General features: G+C 42.5%; 1 protein-coding gene across 3 annotated transcripts in view; it reads right to left on the reverse strand.

Moving 5' to 3' along the window:
- LOC109866342 (dynein heavy chain 8, axonemal) overlaps positions 1-22,183 on the reverse strand; it is a 63,591-nt gene that overhangs the window by 1,807 nt on the left and 39,601 nt on the right. For 2 of the 3 annotated variants that reach the window (XM_031800080.1, XM_031800079.1), the window contains 29 exons: positions 17,481-17,673; positions 17,130-17,252; positions 16,846-16,976; positions 14,388-14,541; positions 10,383-10,547; positions 9,955-10,181; positions 9,652-9,770; positions 9,410-9,513; positions 9,098-9,274; positions 8,706-8,873; positions 6,723-6,938; positions 6,199-6,336; positions 5,945-6,072; positions 5,613-5,784; positions 5,217-5,372; positions 4,836-4,991; positions 4,483-4,665; positions 4,236-4,341; positions 3,812-4,064; positions 2,276-2,466; positions 2,041-2,162; positions 1,814-1,932; positions 1,451-1,653; positions 1,291-1,364; positions 1,038-1,190; positions 704-859; positions 486-602; positions 301-402; positions 24-184 (listed from right to left, as the gene is read on the reverse strand). In XM_031800080.1, the coding sequence (XP_031655940.1) occupies positions 24-184; positions 301-402; positions 486-602; positions 704-859; positions 1,038-1,190; positions 1,291-1,364; positions 1,451-1,653; positions 1,814-1,932; positions 2,041-2,162; positions 2,276-2,466; positions 3,812-4,064; positions 4,236-4,341; positions 4,483-4,665; positions 4,836-4,991; positions 5,217-5,372; positions 5,613-5,784; positions 5,945-6,072; positions 6,199-6,336; positions 6,723-6,938; positions 8,706-8,873; positions 9,098-9,274; positions 9,410-9,513; positions 9,652-9,770; positions 9,955-10,181; positions 10,383-10,547; positions 14,388-14,541; positions 16,846-16,976; positions 17,130-17,252; positions 17,481-17,673 (4,467 nt within the window). The remainder of the gene's footprint in view (positions 1-23; positions 185-300; positions 403-485; positions 603-703; positions 860-1,037; positions 1,191-1,290; positions 1,365-1,450; positions 1,654-1,813; positions 1,933-2,040; positions 2,163-2,275; positions 2,467-3,811; positions 4,065-4,235; positions 4,342-4,482; positions 4,666-4,835; positions 4,992-5,216; positions 5,373-5,612; positions 5,785-5,944; positions 6,073-6,198; positions 6,337-6,722; positions 6,939-8,705; positions 8,874-9,097; positions 9,275-9,409; positions 9,514-9,651; positions 9,771-9,954; positions 10,182-10,382; positions 10,548-14,387; positions 14,542-16,845; positions 16,977-17,129; positions 17,253-17,480; positions 17,674-22,183) is intronic. The other variant, XR_004204603.1, reaches the window with a different exon arrangement.

A 22,183-nucleotide genomic window follows, 5' to 3' on the forward strand; every position in this document is an offset into this window, starting at 1 on the left:
TGTGATGATCTACTGTGTCTTACGTAATGTCTGCGTTGGGATGCAGACCAAAGACCTGAGGTGTGTCCAGTGCAGGCAGGGTGGCGATGTACTCCATGTACTGCTCCACTGTCTTACACACAGGCACTTTGTATCCTGTGTAGAAGCAGAACGTCGGTTCAAAGATCTTGTCATTGAACCACACCTGTTGGGGAACGCATGATGCTTAGAACACAAAGTCTGTGCTTCCCACACGATTAGCCACATGTACAACAGATTTATCAGGACAGTTGCGTTAACTGAAAAGGAAAATGACATTACCCGAGAAAAACAGTTGAGCAGCCGCTTGTCGTAGTCATCAGTGACCCTTCCTCCGTACTGCACCTCCCCTAACATGTAACGCACCGTGACCCATGAGACACCCTGGAGAAAAACGTTACATGTAGGTCTGTGAGCACACTATAGTCACTGTAGCTTCAGATAGACCTAGACTATTTTGATAGTACCTTCTTGGGGCTGCATTCATCCAAGTGGTTCTGGACAAACTGCACACTGGCTGTGAAGTCGGCCGAGTTGAACTCATACGGGATGTTCCAACCCAGGGGCCCGAATTTACGACGTTCCTACAACAGAGTAACAGACAAGGCAAAAATCAGTAAATTACATTAAATACAGTATATATGTAGAAATATGAATGTATCAAGACAGTGGGCTGAGTCTGTACCTGCACCACAGTGTGTAGGAAGGCTACATTGTAAAGCATGGGTTTCCACATGGGCAGGTTGCAGATTTCCAGCTGATCCTGAGAGATTCCGGCAAAAGTACGCTTCAAGCCAGCCCGCACCCCCTGGGGGGGATCATTGGTGAACTTGATAGAGGACTGGAAGAAAGAAAACAATCATGTCAGTAAATATTTATTCTTAGACATAAGGGATGTGATTAGGACAATATAGTAATTCTGGATTTTGGCTAGGGGATAGGTCCGTTTCACATGGAGAATGTAATATTGTTGGGGAGATTACTGATCTTGTCTGTGTAGGTGTATACAGGGCCTTTACCTGTAACAAGGTGATGGAGAAGCGGTCGTGGGGCTCGGTGGTGATCCACACTCTGAAGCTGTCGTGCATGGTCTCCACTGTGGTGACGGTCTCCAGCAGCTCATCCATGAATTCCAGGCCCAGATGGCAGTTCTGGAGCAGGACCCAGCCACCCTTGTGTGTACACACACAAACACTTTTAGCTATGCGAAAACATTTGTATATGCTGTACACTACATTTATTTACAAAGAGTTGAATGTCAGAAGCCCTCACCTGTGTCATTGACATCTGTAAGAGCCTTCTTGCATGGATCTCCTGACCTTGGCCCATTGATATCGCTCTGAACTCTGCAACAAATAAACACAATATCACAATGACAGTATTGTCAGTGACTTGTTAGTGATTCATTCAGGGTGATAGGCATGGGGCTAACCTAGCCGGAGTTTCTTTGCCAGAGCGTCGATCTGGTTGGTGGGATCAGAGCCCATAGAGAGGAAGCAGATGAGGGGGGTGCGGGTGTCGCTCTCCTCCCAGGTACTCTCCAGGTTCAGGATGACAGGCTCAGCGAACCTCATGCCCATCGAGTCTCCAACGTACTTCCTGGCCTGGGACAGGGTGCGGTCAGGGCACCATGATCTGTGAGGAGAGTACAACCAAACCTGGGTTCGACCCGAATGCACTAGCCACAACCTCAGGAAAGATCTGTTTACAACAGGCTTGTAAGAGGCTTACAAAGGCCTTAGTAAAAAAAAAAAATTTAAGTGTCAAATATTGATGTTGAGAAGAAGGAGCTCACCTGATGAGCAGTAGCTTATGGAAGACATCCAAGGAGTCATTGTATCCATCAGGAATCACACCATCCTCAGGGTTGTCCATGTCAAACCACACCTTCCAGCCCTTCTCATTACGAGACACCTATAAGATTAATAGAGAAGTAAAGTCAATGCAGTGTACTCCTCAGACAAAGCTGTGACCATTGCTAATGACGGAATTAATAAAGGGTACTGTAGTGTTCAGCCCCACCTGGTTCATGATCTCAGTGAACTGTGACAGTTTGCTGAGTTCCACCAAGTTGAGCCAGGTCAGATCCAGGATCCAACGGAACGGCTTCGAAGGACACGCCTTCAGGTCTAAAGCAGCACCCCCTATAACACACAGAGAACATTACATATGTACTACTACTAAACCATTACTTTATTCCTACACTGCTACCTATACAGAGATCTGTTAACTAGGATCAGTAGTGAGGATCTGATACCTTTGATGAGGATCTGGAACTCGTTCTGCTTGACGTTGTTCTTCTGCAGGTCGATCTTGAGTGCCAACAGCAGGGTGAAAATGAACTTGTGGTTTTCGTACAGCCCTCGGACTGTGTAGCGGAACACCTCGAAGGACAGGTACTCGATGATGTTAGCAATACGCTTCTGAGTGAGAGGAGACTTGTCTGACCTGTGTGAGGAAAAAACAAACAATAAAAGGTTCAAATCTAGAGGTTGTTCTTTTATACATTTATAAACGCTGTTGTGTATTTAGATTTAGGCCTATGCCATTTGTCAGGCTCATCTTTTTCCATTTGTGTGGACCAGGGTCTCTAACAGGTCGATCACAAGCTACCAGTAGCTCACAGCCCACGTATGAGTAGCTCGGCAAACAATTCTGAAAGTACAAGCAATTTTCACGCGTTCCACCACAAACGGCCATAAAAAAAATTGCACAAATATCAGACAGTAGCTGGGAGCTTGCGGTGTCTATCTAATCAACCCAGCATTGTCATTATCCCACCCCTGGTTAAACACTATTGGCTTAAAAAGCCAAACCTAACGCAATATCTGCCAATTACTTTCAGCAAAACTGTCTGTGTGATGTGCGCGTATGTCTATCACTCCGTGTGTTGCCAGTTGATGTGATAACCGTCTTCTGGGTTGACTGAAATACTTTCCCTAAAACATTCTCAATTAAATGCTAACTGCAAAGTAGGCTTACCTGGCAGAAGTACAGTAAACATTAAGAACACCTGCTCTTTCCACGACATAGACTGATCATGTGAAAGTTATGATCCCTTATTGATGTCACTTGCTAAATCCACTTCAATCAGTATAGATGAAGGGGAGGAGACAAGTTGAAGGATTTTTAATTTTTGAGACAATTGAGACATGGATTGTGTATGTGTGTCATTTAGAGGGTGAATGGGCAAGACAAAAGATTTAAGTGCCTTTGAACTGAGTATGGTAGTAGGTGCCAGGTGGACCGGTTTGTGTCAAACCTGCATGAACAAGCGTAATTTTTGAAAGTGAAAAACAAAACAAAATCAAAAACCAAGATTTTTTTAAACTGATAACATAATTTGGGGAAAGAAAAGCAGAGTTGCTTATGAACCCTTATTTTACCAGGTATATTGGGATAAAACATAGTGCACAGCTTTTTCTTGTACACTAAGGTCCTGGGGAAGAGTTACAGGGGAGAGGAGAAGAGAAGAATGTGCCTATTTGAAAGCTAGAAGAAAAAGAGTAGCTTGCGACATGTTTTATTTCTTAAAAGTAGCTCTCTTGCTAGAAAAGGTTGGAGACCCCTGGTATGGACTGATATAATGTGACTGTGCACAAACTTGATCAAAACAATTATTAAAGGGTAAACAAGTGGGTGAATTTGCTATGTGTTCTGTGTACTGAGGGATTTGATCAGGAAATTTTGGATTTTGGGATAGGTCCATTTCTATTATATTTGAATGAAGGATAAATATCTGAAAAGTAGGAATTCCTGATTCATCAGGAAAAATCCCATCCCTGGTACTGACTTGGCCATTGAGAGGTCAAAGATCTTGAGGAACTGTGCCAGGGAGGTCTGGTACATGACGTTGACCATGCTCATCTCAGTGATGAGGAAGTAGAGGATGCTGCCACGCGAGGCAGCCGGCCGGTACTCCTCTGAAGCCGTGTTGATCTTCACCTCCGTCTCGGCTGCCACGTGCAGCTTCTCGCTCACCTCGGCCGCCGTCAGCTTGGTTACCGACAGGATGCCAATCATGGACTCGTCATCAACCAGGGAACCTTGACACACACACACAGATGCACGCATGCACCCACACATAGAAACACACAGAAAGACACACAAACACAGACAGACACCACACACACAAACATGCAGATTGAGCAGTCTGAGACATTACCCAACATCAGATGTAACACTTAATATGATTTGTTTATCCTAGGAGTCAATACCCTTGGTGGAGCTGAGCTTGTACAGCAGGTTATCCTCCAACTCCTTCATCTTCCTCTTGTTGGCCGTCACATCCTCCATTAGCTTGACTCTCTCTGCCTCCAGCTCCTGTTACAGTACCATCAGAGCATCCATGTAACGTATTGCTGACAACACCCAAACCAATGCCTCTGAAGTCCTGAGGGAAATGTTCACATAGTTTTTATAAAGGGGTTATGAATGGTTTATAAAGTGTTAATGAAGGCTTACGTATTTCTCGGTGAGGATGACTCGGCCCAGCAGCTGGTTCTCCAGACCCTTCATGGTGACAGTGAAGTCTATAATGGAGGTCTTGGCGCTAACCTCGGGCGTGTACGCCGGGTTAGGCAGCTTGGTTGTGATGTAGAGCTGGAAGCCATCCATCACGTCGGTCTCCTTGTCTCCCACTTTCACCTACAACCAATGAGCACAGGTTTGAATGGGAGCCTAATTTCCCAATTAGCCTGGCATCCAAACTGATTTTTCTACATTTCATGGTGAACACAGTGTTCAGTCTGGTTTAACCAGGCTATTTCACAACACTGCTGTTCAAGTCAAACTGATCTGAGAGCTGTGGTATGTACCTTATAGGTGGAGCCGGACTTGATGAAGTTTTTCTCCAGCACGTTGTCCAGGGCGGGGTCCAGATCCTCTCGGACATCCTCGATGAGCAGCGGTCGTCCCATCGACAGACTGTCCTCCAGGTGGGTACGGAAGTACTTGTGGTTGAGGGACGTGACCTGCAAGAGATATCATGGTCGTGTTCAGTAGGGGAAAACAAAAAGGTGTGTTCCTATTGGATACATTCATGTAGTACCTCCTAGTTTCATTCTGTTTTACAACATTTTCTACCTACTAAACATGGCCAGTCATGAGTTCTTGGGAATACATTGAACCAATAAATGTAGTTTTCACACTGGTGTGTTTGTTTGTAAGAGTGTGAATGTGAGAAGTGAGTGGCTTACCTGCAGATCATTGGCTTTTTCTTTCTTTTTAATCCACGCCTTGCCCTGGGTCTGAGGGTCAATGAGGAGAGGGAACCTCGTGGCCTTGGTCACGATGATGCCGTTCTGCACTGACAAGTCATCTCCAGGCAGTCCCTGTAGGTTCCACTCGCTTATCTGACACACAGAAAAGGGAAGGATGTTTCAGTGTGGTGCTTTGGGACATAACAAAACACATTTCGTACAACTTCTAGTTCAGTGAAATGGATACTAAGAACCACTTTGGAAATAAGTGTTTTCATTAATATTTTAACGTGTTATCCTCTGGGATTCAAATGAAAATGTTGTCGATGACTGTTTTGTTTGCAACTCAAAAGTAAAATTAAATTCACTATTGCGTTCATGATATTTTCTTACAGTAGGTGGGTCCACCAGCATAGAGATAATATTGAGGTTATCAGTGAAAGGGATTTTCCTCTTCCGGAGCTCTGCTTCCCAGATGTCCTTTAGGAGCATGTTGCGGAAGTTCTGGTTGAAGGGTCCACAGTACGACAGGAAGCCAGTGAGCTGGAGGACATCCCCTACGAGTCTATCCAAGAGACGACAACAGATGGTCAAGGAAAAGCCTCTGATGGAAAGAACTGAGCATTGATATTGTCTGTAGTTTATTGTATTACACATTGCATTAAATCTTGGTACATAGTAACAATGAAAACACTGAAAGTAAAGAAACTTGATGCTATCCCTGCCTGTTGATCTGTGATTTAAACTGTTTGCTCTGCTCTGTCCAGCGCACTTTCTCTCCACTAAGCCCATCAATGAGTGCTGACGCTGCCACCATTTTATTCCTGCACATCTCTGCATCGTCCAGCAAATCCTGTAAAGCATCACAAAATCAACTATTTGAACTACATTTTATTCTGCTATTCTATCTATATATTTATATTTATTTTGCAATATACCTATTTTAAGAAAACATTATTTTTTAAGGATTGGACCTCACCTGTTTCTCTTTCATAGCAGCATCGAACTTGGCCTGTACTTTGTCCAACTCTGCCTGTTTCTCATCCAGCTGAGACTGAGCACTGGCTAGCTCGGAATTGGCTATTGACAGTCTGCCCTCTTGGATAATCAAGTTAGCCTGTCCACACACGTGGAGAAAAACTACTGTTCACAATGCTTATCTAAAGGAAAAGGGGAATACCTAGTCAGTTGTACAACTGAATGCATTCAACTGAAATGTGTCTTCCACATTTAACCAAACCCCTCTGAATCAGAAAGGTGTGGGGGACTGCCTTAATCGACATCCGTCATCGGTGCCCCGTGAACAGCAGGTTAACTGCCTTGCTCAGGGGCAGAACGACAGATTTTTACCTTGTCAGCTCGGGGATTCAAACCAGCAGGTCCATTTCGGTTACTGGCCCAACACTCCAATATATCGGATCACACACACACACACAAAAACACAAATAGTGTTCCCATGCTACTTCATGGAGGGTAGAATCATTCAGCTTATGTTCCCCGTACCTTGAGTGGCAGAACTTCCTTGTTGATTCCGAAGAAGGTGGCCATGGCGGAGGTCCAGGAGAGCAGGCCTGCCACGTTGCCGCACACTTTCTTGGCACACTCAAACGTGTAGTCCTCCATCTGGAAGTAGGGCTGCAGTAGCTCCACCATCTCCTCGTTGATACTGTCCTTGGGGAACTGCTGCAGTGACGCCATGAAACCACTGCCGCTCATCAGCTAAAAAGGCAAAAAAAGAAAATACAGAAGGCCAGCAATTGAAGTAAAACAAAGGACACAGCTCATAAGCCAAAGTACATAGAGGGGGAGGGGGGCTTTGGCCAAAACATTAGCTACAACAAACCAAACTAAGAATTGAGCTACAACAAACCAAACCAAGAATTTAGCTACAACAAACCAAACCAAGAATTGAGCTACAACAAACCAAACCAGGGCATTAACTACAACAAACCAAACCAGGGCATTAACTACAACAAACCAAACCAGGGCATTAGCTACAACAAACCAATCCAGGGCATTATCTACAACAAACCAAACCAGGGCATTATCTACAACAAACCAAACCAGGGGTTTATCTACAACAAACCAAACCAGGGCATCATCTACAACAAACCAAACCAGGGCATCATCTACAACAAACCAAACCAGGGCATCATCTACAACAAACCAAACCAGGGCATCATCTACAACAAACCAAACCAGGGCATTATCTACAACAAACCAAACCAGGGCATTATCTACAACAAACCAAACCAGGGCATTAGCTACAACAAACCAAACCAGGGCATTAGCTACAACAAACCAAACCAGGGCATTAGCTACAACAAGCCAAACCAGGGCATTAGCTACAACAAGCCAAACCAGGGCATTAGCTACAACAAGCCAAACCAGGGCATTAGCTACAACAAGCCAAACCAGGGCATTAGCTACAACAAACCAAACCAGGGCATTAGCTACAACAAACCAAACCAAGACATTAGCTACAACAAACCAAACCAAGACATTAGCTACAACAAACCAAACCAGGGCATTAGCTACAACAAACCAAACCAAGACATTAGCTATAACAAACCAAACAAAGAAATGAGCTACAACAAACCAAGACAGCTACAACAAACCAAACCAAGACAGTAGCTACAACAAACCAAACCTGGGCATTAGCTACAACAAACCAAACCTGGGCATTAGCTACAACAAACCAAACCTGGGCATTAGCTACAACAAACCAAACCTGGGCATTAGCTGCAACAAACCAAACCAGGGCATTAGCTACAACAGACCAAAGCAAGACATTAGCTACAACAGACCAAAGCAAGACATTAGCTACAACAGACCAAACCAAGCCATTAGCTACAACAAACCAAACCATTAGATAAAACAAAACAAACCTTGACAGCTACAACAAATCAAAGCAAGACAGCTACAACAAACCAAACCTAGACTTTAGCTACAACAAAACAAGACATTAGCTACAACAGACCAAACCAGGGCATTAGCTACAACAAACCAAACCAGGGCATTAGCTACAACAAACCAAACCAGGGCATTAGCTACAACAAACCGAACCAGGGCATTAGCTACAACAAACCAAACCAAGCAATTAGCTACAACAAACCAAGCCATTAGCTACAACAAACCAAACCAAGCCATTAGCTACAACAAACCAAACCAAGATGGCTACAACAAACCAAACCAAGCCATTAGCTACAACAAACCAAACCAGGACATTAGCTACAACAAACCAAACAATTAGCTACAACAAATCAATTCAATATACAGAGACGGGACTGGGAATGTAAATGTAACGTCTGAGTGATTATCTGATGGTTTGATGTGGTGTATAGTGTAAAAAGTATATCCTTCTCCGAGGACAATATATCAAGGCCTCTTCTATTCTATTTTGTTCTACTATTATTACCGGAGTCATACATAGAGAGATGTAGAGATCTATGAGTCTGGTAGAGTCTAGAATGGAGGCTTTCTGACCTTGAGTGCCTCTCCCCAGGAGGGCTTGTGGCAGGGCCTCTCTGGGTCCATGGTGATGGTGTCCAGCCTCTTCTGGAAGAGCAGCAGACAGCAGTCCATGATCCTCATGATGAGGTGGGGAGGTTTGGCCAGCTTCCTCACCGTGGCTACGTCAGCCGCTTTAATGGTCTAAAGAGAATATATAACAAGGTTGAGATCATTGGGGAATGTAACAGAAAACATTTTGCAAAAGGAAAAAAGTGGTGGTAGAACCCTCCCTATTTCAGTCCTTTTTCTTCTGTTTTGTTCCCTACTGAACATGACCCGAAATGACAAGAAACAATTTCAAATGGCCCAAAATATATATATTTTTTGTTTTTCAAAGGGATCTTTTCATGTACAGTAAGACTCACATTCAGAGCGGCCTCTGCCTCCTCTAAAGCCGGTTTAGCTGCTTTCAGCTTGACCTCTGCAAAGGCTTTCTCCTTCTCAATGCCCTCCACAATCTTCAGGGCTCTGTCCTTTACAATTTGGACCTCAGCCTTTACGATGGTGGCTGCTTCAGCGCTTACTGTCACCTCTGCCAGCACCTGTACAGACAAGACAACAAATCAGCAGGCAAACTTTACATGCATGTATTCTGTGAATGGATGTGAAAGGGTGATTTCTACATAGAAATATAATGAAATTCAATTTTTATGGTTTCTATTTTATTTCCCAGTTACCTTGTCTGCTTTGATGGAGGCCAGAGCCAGCTCTTTCTCCTTAACCACCAGGTCTTTGGACAGCTGAGCCACAGACTCGCTAGCCTCCAACAGTTTGGTCAGACCTGCAATACAAAGCATTTACACAACACTGCAATCTGACAAGAAATCCCAACATTTATTTTCTTTACAATATAATAAGCAGTTAGTTCGAAGTTCATTATTATGCCTTAGCTAGTAGCCACTCAATTGGATTTCCATACCAACATTCATGCGCTCAGCCAGTGTGTTGATAAAGTTGTAATTTTCACTGTATACCGTCTTGTATCCATTGATGAAAGACAGGTAGGATTTAGGGGTCACATGAGTTCTTCTTCGGAACCTGGGGTGGAAAAATGAAAACACACACGTTGGTTATTCCGACAGGCTTTGGGTATAAGAAATTGATGCCATTTATTTGACATAACCGCACTATCTGACATGTACATTCTTGTCATTTATAAATATAAATGTGGATTTAAGACTAGATTTGCATTTGAGTTCCCAACTTCAGTCAACTACAATACCTGTCAAAGTAGCTCTCGCAAGTGACGGACACTTTGTCATGGTATATGCCCATGGTCTGTACCACCGCGGCTTTGACCTCAGGGGAGCACACCATGTGGAAGTCAGAGAGGAAGTACTGGGACACGGCCACTAGAGCCTCGCTGGGCCAGGGAGTGAACCAGTCCATAGTACAGCCTGAGATCAGACCTGGGAACTTCAGGGAGCGCGAACGGAACTTCTCACCAACCTGTCAGGGGAAATAAAGGGATGGATGGATGAATATGAACAAATGTAATTTCACTCTACTCAACGGCTGATGTCAGCAAACCTCTCTATGGAACTACTCTGGAAAATACTATCAATGGGACACCACATAACAAACTCCTGAATTCTTGAGTGACAATCATGGAGGTGATGTTTTTATGTTTCCGGTATTACTAAATCATACCGGAGAGAAGCAAAGAACCACGTGCAGGTTCTTCCTGGCTCGGGAGATAAAGTAGTCGTACAGGTTGTCGAAGGTGGGCGGGACGCGAGGCAACTCTTTCTTCATTACACCAATGAGGTTCTGAGTGATCTCGTCCAGCTCATCACGAGCAAACAGGTTGGACACCTGCACACAACAAGCATAATAATTAAGAATGACAAATTGGAAATGTTATTTTACTAGAGTAGCATTAGAATAATGTTAGATAACATTAGAGTAACTTGATCACAGGGGAAAATAATAAAGGAAAATATTTTTTTTTAAATATATGTATATATACAGTACCAGTCAAATGTTTGGACATCTACTCATTCCAAGTTTTTTTTTCTTATTTTTACTATTTTCTATATTGTAGAATAATGGTGAAGACATCAACACAATCAAATAACACATATGGAACCATATAGTAACCAAAAAAGTGTTAAACAAATCAAAACATATTTGAGATTCTTCAAAGTAGCCACCCTTTGCCTTGATGACAGCTTTGAACACTCTTGGCATTCTCTCAACCAGCTTCATGTGGAATGCTTTTCCAACAGTCTTGAAGGAGTTCCCACATATGCTGAGCACTTGTTGGCTGCTTTTCCTTCACTCTGCGGTCCAACTCATCGGGTGATTGTCGAGGCCAAGCCACCTGATGGAAGCACTCCATCACTCTCCTTCTTTGTCAAATAGCCCTTACGCAGCCTGAAGGTGTGTTGGGTCATTGTCCTGTTGAAAAACAAATTATAGTCCGACTAAGCGCAAACCAGATGGGATGGAATATCGCTGCAGAATGCTGTGGTAGCCATGCTTGTTAAGTTTGCCTTGAATTCTAAATAATTCACTGACAGTATCACCAGCAAAGCACCATCACACCACCTCCTCCATGCTTCACGGTTGGAACTACACATGCGGAGATAATCTGTTCACCTACTCTGCGTCTCACAAAGTCACAGCGGTTGGAACCAAAAGTCTCCAATTTGGACTCATCAGACCAAAGGACAGATTTCCACCGGTTTATATTGCTTGTGTTTCTTGGTCTCTTCTTCTTATTGGTGTCCTTTAGTAGTGGTTTATTTGCAGCAATTCGACCATGTAGGACTGATTCATGAAGTCTCCTCTGAACAGTTGATGTTGAGTTGTGTCAAGTTACTTGAGCTCTGTGAAGCATTTATTTGGGCTGCAATTTCTGAGGCTAGTAACTCTAATGAACTTATCCTCTGCAGCGGAGGTAACTCTGGTTCTTCCTTTCCTGTGGCTATCCTCATGAGAGACAGTTTCATCATAGCGCTTTATGTTTTTTGCGACTGCACTTGAAGAAACTTTAAATGTTTTGAAATTTTCCAGATTGACTGACCTTCCATGTCTTTTCTCTCTTTTCTCTCACATTAACAAGGCACACCTGTTAATTGAAAATCATTGCTTGTGCTTCTACACCTGCATTGCTTGCTGTTTGGGGTTTTAGGCTGGGTTTCTGTACAGCACTTTGTGACACCAGCTGATGTAAGAAGGGCTTTATAAATACATTTGATTGATTCATTCCAGGTGACTACCTCATGAAGCTGGTTGAGAAAATGCCAAGAGTGTGCAAAGCTGTCATCAAGGCAAAGGGTGGCTACTTTGAAGAATCTCAAATATAAAATATAGTTTGATTTGTTTAACACTTTTTTTGGTTACTACATGATTCTTTCAAAGTTCTTGAAAATTTCTGGATTGACTGACCTTGATGTCTTAAAGTAATGATGGACTGTTGTTTCTCTTTGCTTATTTGAGCTGTTCTTGCCATTATATGGACTTGGTCTTTTACCAAATAAGGCTATCTTCTGTATACCACCCCTACCATGTCACAACACAACTGATTGGCCCAAACACATTAAGAAGGAAAGAAATTACACAAATTAACTTTTAACAGGGCACACCGGTTAATTGAAATGCATTTCAGGTGACTACTATACCTTATGAAGCTGGTTGATAGAATGCCAAGAGTGTGCAAAGCTGTCATCAAGGCAAAGGGTGGCTACTTTGAAGAATCTCAAATATAAAACATATTTTGATTTGTTTAACACTTTTTTGGTTACTACATGATTCCATATGTGTTATTTCATAGCTTTGACGTCTTCACTATTATTCTGCAATATTAAAATATTAAAATAAAGAACAACCCTGGAATGAGTAGGTGTGTCCAAACTTTTGAATGGTATTGTATATATACTGTATATATTTACCCCAAAATATATGGGGGATTGGAAATGATGCAGACAATTACATTGATGGAAGCTACAATCTATCTGTACTATTAAAACTGATCTACCCCCTAAGAAATTGAAAAATATATATATACAGTGCCTTGCGAAAGTATTCGGCCCCCTTGAACTTTGCGACCTTCTGCCACATTTCAGGCTTCAAACAAAAACATATAAAACTGTATTTTTTTGTGAAGAATCAACAACAACTGGGACACAATCATGAAGTGGAACGACATTTATTGGATATTTCAAACTTTTTTAACAAATCAAAAACTGAAAAATTGGGCGTGCAAAATTATTCAGCCCCCTTAAGTTAATACTTTGTAGCGCCACCTTTTGCTGCGATTACAGCTGTAAGTCGCTTGGGGTATGTCTCTATCAGTTTTGCACATCGAGAGACTGACATTTTTTCCCATTCCTCCTTGCAAAACAGCTCGAGCTCAGTGAGGTTGGATGGAGAGCATTTGTGAACAGCAGTTTTCAGTTCTTTCCACAGATTCTCGATTGGATTCAGGTCTGGACTTTGACTTGGCCATTCTAACACCTGGATATGTTTATTTTTGAACCATTCCATTGTAGATTTTGCTTTATGTTTTGGATCATTGTCTTGTTGGAAGACAAATCTCCGTCCCAGTCTCAGGTCTTTTGCAGACTCCATCAGGTTTTCTTCCAGAATGGTCCTGTATTTGGCTCCATCCATCTTCCCATCAATTTTAACCATCTTCCCTGTCCCTGCTGAAGAAAAGCAGGCCCAAACCATGATGCTGCCACCACCATGTTTGACAGTGGGGATGGTGTGTTCAGGGTGATGAGCTGTGTTGCTTTTACGCCAAACATAACGTTTTGCATTGTTGCCAAAAAGTTCAATTTTGGTTTCATCTGACCAGAGCACCTTCTTCCACATGTTTGGTGTGTCTCCCAGGTGGCTTGTGGCAAACTTTAAACGACACTTTTTATGGATATCTTTAAGAAATGGCTTTCTTCTTGCCACTCTTCCATAAAGGCCAGATTTGTGCAATATACGACTGATTGTTGTCCTATGGACAGAGTCTCCCACCTCAGCTGTAGATCTCTGCAGTTCATCCAGAGTGATCATGGGCCTCTTTGCTGCATCTCTGATCAGTCTTCTCCTTGTATGAGCTGAAAGTTTAGAGGGACGGCCAGGTCTTGGTAGATTTGCAGTGGTCTGATACTCCTTCCATTTCAATATTATCGCTTGCACAGTGCTCCTTGGGATGTTTAAAGCTTGGGAAATCTTTTTGTATCCAAATCCGGCTTTAAACTTCTTCACAACAGTATCTCGGACCTGCCTGGTGTGTTCCTTGTGCTTCATGATGCTCTCTGCGCTTTTAACGGACCTCTGAGACTATCACAGTGCAGGTTCATTTATACGGAGACTTGATTACACACAGGTGAATTGTATTTATCATCATTAGTCATTTAGGTCAACATTGGATCATTCAGAGATCCTCACTGAACTTCCGGAGAGAGTTTGCTGCACTGAAAGTAAAGGGGCTGAATAATTTTGCACGCCCAATTTTTCAGTTTTTGATTTGTTAAAAAAGTTTGAAATATCCAATAAATGTCGTTCCACTTCATGATTGTGTCCCACTTGTTGTTGATTCTTCACAAAAAAATACAGTTTTATATCTTTATGTTTGAAGCCTGAAATGTGGCAAAAGGTCGCAAAGTTCAAGGGGGCCGAATACTTTCGCAAGGCACTGTATATATGGATCACCTCCCCAGATGAGAGCACGTTATTGAGGTACTCCAGGAAGGCCTCATCTTTGATCTCGTTGTCTGTGAAGATAAAGGTGATGCCTTTGCCGTCTGCCCCGGCTGTTCTGTAAAGGACCTTTAGGTCGTCCATCAGGTTGCTGATGTTGTACGTCCTAGTAGGAAACAGGGGCATTAGGGACCAATTCTCAGCTGGACTCCCATTATCTCCTTAGTATATGGAGCATCAATTAATTACTATTACACTTCAGACAGGAATATAAATACATGTTCAATACAGCCGGTTTTTAGACTGACTTGCCTAATTTAAATGCCTTTGCAACCAGAGGGAAAATAACCCTGGAGCACCTATACTCCACATATAGAGATGCATACAAAGCTCTCCCTCGCCCCCCATTTTGAAAATCTGACCATAATTATATCCTCCTGTTACCTGCTTACAAGCAAAAAGTAAAGCAGGAAGCACCAGTGATTAGATCAATAAAAAAGTGGTCAGATGAAGCAGATGCTAAACCTCAGGACTGTTTTGCTAGCACAGACTGGAACATGTTCTGGGATTCCTCCGATGGCATTGAGGAGTAAACCACATCTGTCATTGGCATCATCAATAAGTGCATCGATGACGTCGTCCCCACAGTGACCATACGTACATACCCCAACCAGAAACCATGGACTACAGACAGCATCCGCACTGAGCTAAAAGCTAGTGCTGCCGCTTTCAAGGAGCAGGACTCTAACCCAGAAGCTTATAAGAAATCCCGCTATGCCCTCCGACGAACCATCAAACAGGCAAAGCGTCAATACAGGACTAAGATCGAGTCGTACTACACCGGCTCTGACGATCGTCGGATGTGGCAGGGCCTGCAAACCATTACAGTCTACAAAGGGAAGCACAGCCGAGAGCTGCCAACTGACACAAGCCTACTGGACGAGCTAAACTACTTCTATGCTCGGTTCGAGGCAAATAACTCTGAAGCATACATGAGAGCACCAGCTGTACCGGAAGACTGTGTGATCACGCTCTCCGCAGCCGATGTGAGTAAGACCTTTAGACAGGTCAACATTTACAAGGCTGCAGGGCCAGACGGATTAACAGGACGTGTACTGCGAGCATGCGCTGACCAACTAGCAAGTGTCTTCACTGACATTTTCAACCTCTCCCTGTCCGAGTCTGTAATACACCTCCCTCTGCAACTGGATCCTGGACTTCCTGACAGGCTGCCCCCAGCTGGTAAGGGTAGGTAACAACACATCCGCCACGCTGATCCCCAACACAGGGGCCCCTCAGGGGTGCGTGCTCAGCCCCCTCCTATACTCCCTGTTCACCCATGACTGCAGTGCCAGGCACGACTCCAACACCATCATTAGAGTTGCCAATGACACAACAGTGGTAGGCCTGATCACCAACAACAACGAGACAGCCTATAGGGAGGAGGTCAGGGACCTGGCCGTGTGGTGCCAGGACAACAACCTCTCCTCTCAACGTGATCAAGACAAAGGAGATGATTGTGGACTACAGGAAAAAGAGGACCGAGCACGCCCCCCTTCTCATCGTCGGGGTTGCAGTGGATCACGTTGAGAGCTTCAAGTTCCTTGGTGTCCACATCACCAACATGGTCCAAACACACCATGACAGTCGTGAAGCGGGCTCGACAAAACGTATTCCCCCTCAGGAGACTGAAATTATTTGGCATGGGTCCTCAGATCCTCAAAAGGTTCTACAGCTGCATCATCGAGAGAATCCTGACTGGTTGCATCACTGCCTGGTGTGGCAACTGCTCGGCCTCCGACCGCAAGGCACTACAGAGGCTAGTGCGAATGGCCCAGTACATCACTTGGGCCAAGCTTCCTGCCATCCATGTTGTCATCTATGCATAGTCACTTTAATTAACTCTACCTACATGTACCTACTACCTCAACTAACCGGTGTCCCCGCACATTGACTCTGTACCAGCACCACCCTTTGTATATATGTATATATATTTTTTTTTTCTCCTGCTCCTCTTTAATTACTTGTTGCTTTTATCTCTTATTCTTATCCATATTTTTTTAAACTGCACTGTCGGTTAGGGGCTCGTAAGTAAGCATTTCACCTGTTGTACTCGGCGCATGTGACTAATGAAATTTGATTTGCATAACACTAATTGCTGCCCTTACTATGCTACTTTCATATTTGTCAAATCCTTTGCTCATATATAATTAGGAATTAAAATAAAATGTATTTAACTAAAAATCCTGCATAAGTAAAAACAGGAAAGGCATCACCTATGCCTCTAATGTCATTCATTCCAATTAGACTGGTTTGGATTTCCTTTACCACAATGATGGCAATTATCATCTTATTCTGGAACTTTGAGGTTTTATGACATTGCCCCTTTAGTAATTTAATAGGATCTCTACTTTACCTAACATTTACCTAACATTTATTGACAATCAACCACATAACACCTCGTATTTACCTGGTCAGGGTGATCTGGAATATACTGTATCCGGCTACAAAGGAAGCCAGTCGGGTGAGACTCTGTTTTCCTGATCCTCCCACTCCCACTAGCAAAGCGTTGCCACAGTCTGTCCGGATGATACGTGAGATCTGTGGGGGGACCACAGGATAGATAAAGATTCTCACCTTATCTAAAGATGTTGTTACAAAACCTTATTTTAATTAAACAAATGTTTGAAAAACAGATGACAGTGTAATATTGAGTGATTTTGAATAACATGGCAGCCAGGATGTTAGTTTAACCTTGATGAGATGAGTCATGGCATCTGTAAAGAACACAAGGTCCAGACTGGCCCCTCTAACATTCTCATTGTACTGGCTCTGATTGATAATCAGCTTCTCTCGGAGGAACTCAAAACTGGGCACCTAATGATGAAATATTACTTTGGTTAGATACACATTTTGCAAATGGATGAAATCTAAACCTTCAGGGATTGCTTCCAAAAACACAGATTATGCCTAGTACTGGACTGAAAAGTATGCAGGAAATACTGTATATTTTCAGTCCAGGATTTTGCATAATATGTGTCCAGGAAACCAGCCCTCATGTCTAGTTTGAACAACATAAGACTACAATGTGCCTTGGCTCTTCACCAGTTCGTAAACTTTGGGGGCGTCCAAACAGACGTCATCTGCCTCATCTCCCGTGGGCTCGAGAGCCTCTCTCAGGAAGTCCACAAAGTAGGGGTCAGGGTGGAGGTCAGGGACCAGGCTGGGCTCCACGTGTTCCTGGATCACCCTGGATATGGCCTTCTCAAACCACACCTTGTCCTCAAAGCAGACAAACCTGCAGCCCAGGGACACAATGACCACCATTGGTTTCATTCTCATGGACGGTCAGTCATCCATCTATGAATTTGAGAATGGTTACGTCCAGGGGTGTAGTGCTGCCGTCCGCCAATTCTCACAAAAGTGCTTGTTAACTAAAGTTAGATCTCGATTCATCACATAATGATGAATTAGTATTCTACATAACAGAACCAAATATAATAGCATAGTATAATGTTACAGTTAGACCAAAACACCACCTAATTTCTTATGAGATTTTTGGATGATTAGCTGAATGGTAAAGAAATGTTTATCATTTGGCCAAACTCAACAGCTCACCAATAAACACATATATAAAAACAGTGTCTAAAGAAATCCACTTCCACGCACTCCTAGAGTATATTATAAAGTATAAGCAGATCCTGTGCAAGTCAATGGAGAGTAAGGCCTGTTCTCCACTGACTTGCACAGGGCTCTACAGCGCCACCATTTAACTCGCATATGCGCCTAAACATTTTGCTGTGCGACCTGGAATTTTAATTTAGGATCACCTTGAAAAATGAAAGATTCTATCTTTATTACCTCAAGTATTTTTTAAACTGTGCTCCTTGTAAAAAAGGTCAGCGTGCAGCCCTGTTGCATTGGATTTGCTTATACTGTATAATATGCTCTAGGAGTTATTGTTGTTATATATATATATATATATAAAAAAGTATTTAAAAGTATTTAGTCAGCCACCAATTGTGCAAGTTCTACCACTTGAAAAGATGAGAGAGGCCTGTAATTCTCATCATTGGTACACTTCAACTATGACAGACAAAATGAGAAAAAAAAATCCAGAAAATCACATTGTAGGATTTTTTATGAATTTATTTGCAAATTATGGTGGAAAATAAGTCTCTGGCAACCGAACGAACGACCAGCCGGCTTGGGTAGCAACCCCAGATTTGTGTTGGGACTATATCTCGTGGAAGGATGAAATAGTATGAATAAATTAATAAAAATAGAGTTTTTAATGAAAATATGTCAATCATTATTTGAATATCGTTGGTAACCTGGTTTCAACAACTATACCAATATATCCTCCAAACACCAGCTTCTCTGGAATTGTCACTTAAATAAACAAAGTTATGCAACACCCAATCCCCCTGGGTGAAAAGTATTTGCCCCCCTTACACTCAATAATTGATTGTGCCACCTTTAGCTGCAATGGCTGCAACCAAACCCTTCCTGTAGTTGTTGATCAGTCACTAACATCACTGTGGAGGAATTTTGGACCACACTAATCAATCCGGAGCAGCTTTAACTTAGCACATTAGTGGCTTTTCGAGCATGAACTGGTTTGGGGATGCTTTGCTGCCTCAGGACCTGGACGACTTGCCATCATTGAAGGAACCATGAATTCTTCAGGAGAATGTCAGGCCATCCGTCTGTGAGCTGAAGCGCAGCTGGGTCATGCAGCAAGACAATGATCCAAAACACACAAGCAAGTCTACATCAGAATGGCAGAAAAACCACAAATGTAAAGTCCAAACCTACAGTTGAAGTCAGAAGTTTACATACACCATAGCCAAATACATTTAAACTCAGTTTTTCACAATTCCTGACATTTAATCCTAGTAAAAATTGTCTTAGGTCAGTTAGGATCACCACTTTAGAAATAAGAATGTGAAATGTCAGAATAATAGTAGAGAGAATGATTTATTTCAGTTTTTATTTCTTTCATCACATTCCCAGTGGGTCAGAAGTTTACATACACTCAATTAGTATTTGGTAGCATTGCCTTAAAATGTTTAACTTGGGTCAAACGTTTCGGGTAGCCTTCTACAAGCTTCCCACAATAAGTTGGGTGAATTTTGGCCCATTCCTCCTGACAGGGCAGGTGTAACTGTCAGGTTTGTAGGCCTCCTTGCTCTCACACGCCTTTTCAATTCTGCCCACACATTTTCTATAGGATTGAGGTCAGGCTTTGTGATGGCCACTCCAATACCTTGACTTTGTTGTCCTTAAGCCATTTTGCTACAACTTTGGAAGTATAATTGGGGTTATTGTTAATTTGGAAGACCCATTTGCAACCAAGCTTTAACTTCCTGACTGATGTCTTAAGATGTTGCTTCAATATATCCACATAATTATCCTGCCTCATGATACCTTCTATTTTGTGAAGTGCACCAGTCCCTCCTGCAGCAAAGCACCCCCACAACATGATGCTGCCACCCCCGTGCCTCACGGTTGGGATGGTGTTCTTCGGCTTGCAAGCTTCCCCCTTTTTCCTCAAACATAACAATGGTCATTACAGCCAAACAGTTCTATTATTGTTTCATCAGACCAGAGGACATTTCTCCAAAAAGTACGATCTTTGTCCCCATGTGCAGTTGCAAACGTAGTCTGGCTTTTTTTTAATGGCGGTTTTGGAGCAGTGGCTTCTTCCTTGCTGAGTGGCCTTTCAGGTAATGTCGACACAGGACTCATTTTTGCTGTGGATATAGATACTTTTGTACCTGTTTCCTCCAGCATCTTCACAGTGTGCTTTCTGTTGTTCTGGAATTGATTTGCACTTTTCGCACCAAAGTACATTCATCTCTAGGAGACAGAATGCGTCTCCTTCCTGAGCAGTATGATGGCTGTGCGGTCCCATGGTGTTTGTACTTGCGTACTATTGTTTGTACAGATGAACATGGTACCTTCAGGCATTTGGAAATCGCTCCCAAGGATGAACCAGACTTGTGGAGGTCTACAATTGTTTTTCTGAGGTCTTGGCAGATTTCTTTTGATTTTCCCATGATGTCAAGCAAAGAGGCACTGAGTTTTAAGGTAGGCTTTGAAATATATCCACAGGTACACCTCCAATTGACTCAAATGATGTCAATTAGCCTAACAGAAGCTTCTAAAGCCATGACATCATTTTCTGGAATTTTCCAAGCTGTTTAAAGGCACCGTCAACTTAGTGTATGTAAACTTCTGACCGACTGGGATTGTGATACAATGAATTATAAGTTAAATAATCTGTCTGTAAACAATTGTTGGAAAAATTACTTGTGTCATGCACAAAGTAGATGTCCTGACCAACTATACTATAGTTTGTTAACAAGAAATGTGTGGAGTGGTTGAAAAACTAGTTTTAATGACTCCAACCTAAGTGTATGTAAACTTCCAACTTCAACTGTAAACCTGATTGAGATGTTGTGGTAGGACCTGAAACAAGCAGTTAATGCTCGAAAACCCAAAAATGTCACTGAGTTAAAGCAGTCCTGCATGGAAGAGTGGGCCAAAATTCCTCAGAGACTGATCAACAACTACAGGATGTATTTGGTTGCTGTCATGACAGCTAAAGATGGCACAACCAGTGGCACCACATGTACGGTGTCATGTGGGCGCCTGACTTGCCTAATTAAATAAAGGTTAAATAAAAAAACACTTTTCAAAAAGGGCCGTTGGATGTTGCATAACTTTGTTCATTAAAACAATTTAATCCATCCACCTGACAGTTGTGGCATATCAAGAAGCTGATTTAACATCATGATCATAACACAGGTGCCCTTTGCGCTTGGGACAATGAAATAGCACTCTTAAATGTGCAGCTTTGTCACACAACAATGCCACAGATGTATCAAGTTTTGAGGAAGTGTGCAATTGGCATGCTGACTGCAGGAATGTCCACTAAAGCAGTTTCTAGAGAATTTAATGTTAATTTCTCTTCCATAAGCCGCCTCCAACATTGTATTAGAGAATTTGGCATACAACCGTCCTTACAACCGCAGACCACATGTATGGCGCTGTGTGGGCGAGCAGTTTGCTGATGTCAACGTTGTGAACATGGTGGCGGTGGGGTTATGGTATGGGCAGGCATAAGCTATGGACAACGAACACAATTGCATTTTATCAATGGCAATTTGAATGCACTGAAATACCATGACAAGATCCTGAAGCACATTGTGAGGCCCATTTTTTTGTTGCTGTGACCAACTGATGCACATCTGTATTCCCAGTCATGTGAAATCCATAGATTAAGTTTATAGACACCATTTATTTTAATTGACTGATTTCCTCATATGAACTGTAACTCAATAAAATCTTAGAAATTGTTGCATGTTGTGTTTATACTTGTGTTGGTATAATATGTGTAAAACAATATGCACAAATACAGAAAATCAGAAAGAGGGCAAATACTTTTTCACAGTACTGATATAATGGTCCAGGCAATATATATACAAAACATGACTAAGATCTGATAATTTGAACATGTATTCACATGACTTGATTCATGAAATAACAGTAATCCCATGTGTCCAATGATTAAATATAGTACAATATCAAAAACTCACACTGTCGACTGACGCTTTTGCAGATTTGACACATTGCTTCAGATTTGTCCATCAGTAAGCTCAGAGAACAAGTATAACAGAGTATATTTTTCCTTTACGGACATCAATGGGTTAAAAATAGAACAATTTCTTTAGACATTATGTGATGGTATAGGCAGATGTTGCATTTGGAGGGTGAATATAATGCATATGCTTTAATGATAT

Source organism: Oncorhynchus kisutch, linkage group LG21 (genome assembly GCF_002021735.2).
Source record: "Oncorhynchus kisutch isolate 150728-3 linkage group LG21, Okis_V2, whole genome shotgun sequence".
In the NCBI taxonomy this organism is placed as follows: domain Eukaryota; kingdom Metazoa; phylum Chordata; class Actinopteri; order Salmoniformes; family Salmonidae; genus Oncorhynchus; species Oncorhynchus kisutch.